This window comes from Rhea americana, unplaced genomic scaffold (assembly GCF_003343005.1).
Source record: "Rhea americana isolate MKP2758 unplaced genomic scaffold, rheAme1 scaffold_226, whole genome shotgun sequence".
NCBI lineage: Eukaryota > Metazoa > Chordata > Aves > Rheiformes > Rheidae > Rhea > Rhea americana.
Window position 1 is genome coordinate 247,629 of NW_028186342.1, and position 1,991 is coordinate 249,619.

At 70.6% G+C, this 1,991-nt stretch overlaps 1 protein-coding gene across 1 annotated transcript in view; it reads left to right on the plus strand.

The window, feature by feature from the left end:
• The window catches only part of DHODH (dihydroorotate dehydrogenase (quinone)), a 4,026-nt gene that overhangs the window by 998 nt on the left and 1,037 nt on the right, over positions 1 to 1,991 (plus strand). Inside the window, exons 2-5 of the mRNA XM_085305743.1 lie at positions 116 to 319; positions 535 to 734; positions 984 to 1,066; positions 1,513 to 1,846. Of these exons, the coding sequence (XP_085161869.1) occupies positions 116 to 319; positions 535 to 734; positions 984 to 1,066; positions 1,513 to 1,846 (821 nt within the window). The remainder of the gene's footprint in view (positions 1 to 115; positions 320 to 534; positions 735 to 983; positions 1,067 to 1,512; positions 1,847 to 1,991) is intronic.

Genomic DNA, 1,991 nt, shown 5'->3' on the forward strand with positions numbered 1-1,991 from the left:
CGGGGGGAACACGAGGAGATGCCGGGTGCAGTGCTGGATGCAGGAGGCGCGGGCGGTGGGAGGCACGGGCTGAGGGGGTGCGGGCCGTGGCGCAGGCACTGATGGTGCTGCGCAGCGGCAGCTGCGTGTGCTGGCAGCGGCAGCAGCGGGCGGCGGGCTGCTGGTGGGCTGGGCGCTGGCGATGGGTGATGAGAGGCTCTACGCGGCAGTGGTGATGCCCGCGCTCCACGCCATCCCCCCCGAGGCTGCCCATGGCCTGGCCCTGCGCGCGGCCGCCTGCGGGCTGCTGCCACCCACCCGCCCCGACAGCCCCATCCTGGTGAGGCTCCCGGCAGGGGTGGGCGGAGGACAACCGGGAGAGGGAGGCCGAGGTCCTGGGGACTGGAGGGAGGGAGGCCGGGACACCCACGACAGGGGGGCAGAGGGGGCAGGCCCTGGCTGCAGCTTCCCCCAGCTGGGTGCCAGCACAAGGTGGGGCTTGGCGGCCCTGCTGGCCCCACAGTGCCTTGGCAGTGACCCGGCCCTGGCCCGCAGGAGGTCCATGTCCTTGGGCAGCGGTTCCGCAACCCAGTGGGACTGGCAGCTGGTTTTGACAAGCATGGCGAAGCCGTGGACGGACTGTACAAGATGGGCTTCGGCTTCGTGGAAGTGGGGACCGTGACGCCCCAGCCCCAGGAGGGGAACCCCAAGCCCAGGGTCTTCCGGCTGGCTGAGGATGGGGCAATCATTAACCGGTGGGTCTGAGGGCCTCCGCTGCTGCAGAGAGCCCCAGGTCGCTGATGGGAAGCGAGAGGGGCTGGGTGGCCTGTGGTGGGGGTCAGGCTCTGCTTCTGGGTGGTTCCTGCTCAGTGGGGGCTGCTGGGTTGGACGTGCTGAAGCCAAGCAACAGCAGCCTTTGCATCTCCCTTGCTGTCCTTCCCCCGCATGCTGCTCAGGGCTGCAGGGCGCCAGCCTGGCCCTGAGCATCGCTTGTTCCGCTGCAGGTACGGGTTTAACAGCCATGGTCACGCCGCGGTGGAGCGTAGGCTGCGGGCCCGCCAGCAGGCACAGCTGAGGCTCACTGAGGGTGAGAGGAGCTTGCAAACCCTCGCGCCGAGGCCTGTGGGGGGTGGTGCTCTTCCAGGCAGCTGCAGGCATGGAGGGTGCCAGACTGGGGCAAGAGCCCCAGGGCTGCAGCCTCCTCTGTGGGGGCAGCAAGCAGGAACCCTCCTGCCTGCTGCTGCTCTGGGAAGGGCAAGTCTGCCCAGAGCAGTCGAAGCTCAGAGGGGCTGTAAAGGCTGGGTGGTTTCCCAGGGCAGCCTGTGCTGGGAGGCCAGGCTGGGGGCTGCGGTACTGGGCTGGCTGTGGTGCTGTTCCTAGGGCTGCAGCATAGCCCGGGCTCCAGTCCCAAGAGATGGGCAGGCTGCGTGTCCCCACCTCGACCGTAGCTGGTGCTGGGCCCCCCCCCGTGGGTGCTGTGACCCCTCGGGTGGGCACTAGCCCTGCTGCCTGGCTGAGCCACGTCCATTCCAGCTGGGATGCCGCTCGGCATCAACTTGGGCAAGAACAAGAGCTCTGCAGATGCTGCCACCGACTACGTGGCTGGGGTCCGGACGCTGGGCCCCTTGGCTGACTACCTGGTGGTGAACGTGTCCAGCCCCAACACGCCGGGGCTGCGGGACCTGCAGGGCAGGGCCGAGCTGCACAGCCTGCTGACCCAGGTGAGCCACTGCCGCGGCCCGCCGGCGGCACTGCTGGTTCTGCTCCCTGTGCTGGGAGGCGCCTGGAGCTGCTCAGACCACTGTGCCCTGGCGCGCTGCCGGTGCTGCGGGTGGGAGCCGGAGCCGGCAGAAGCCGCGCGCGTGGCGTGACACTGCCCGCCGCCCTGCTCCTGCGTGGGGCCGGGCGCCGCCCCTGCAGCGCTGCCCATGCAGCGTCCCGCTGAGCTGGGGCCCGTGCCGCCAGCGGGGCCCATGCTCGGTGCGCGCGCGGGCCAGCCGGGGTGGTGCCCG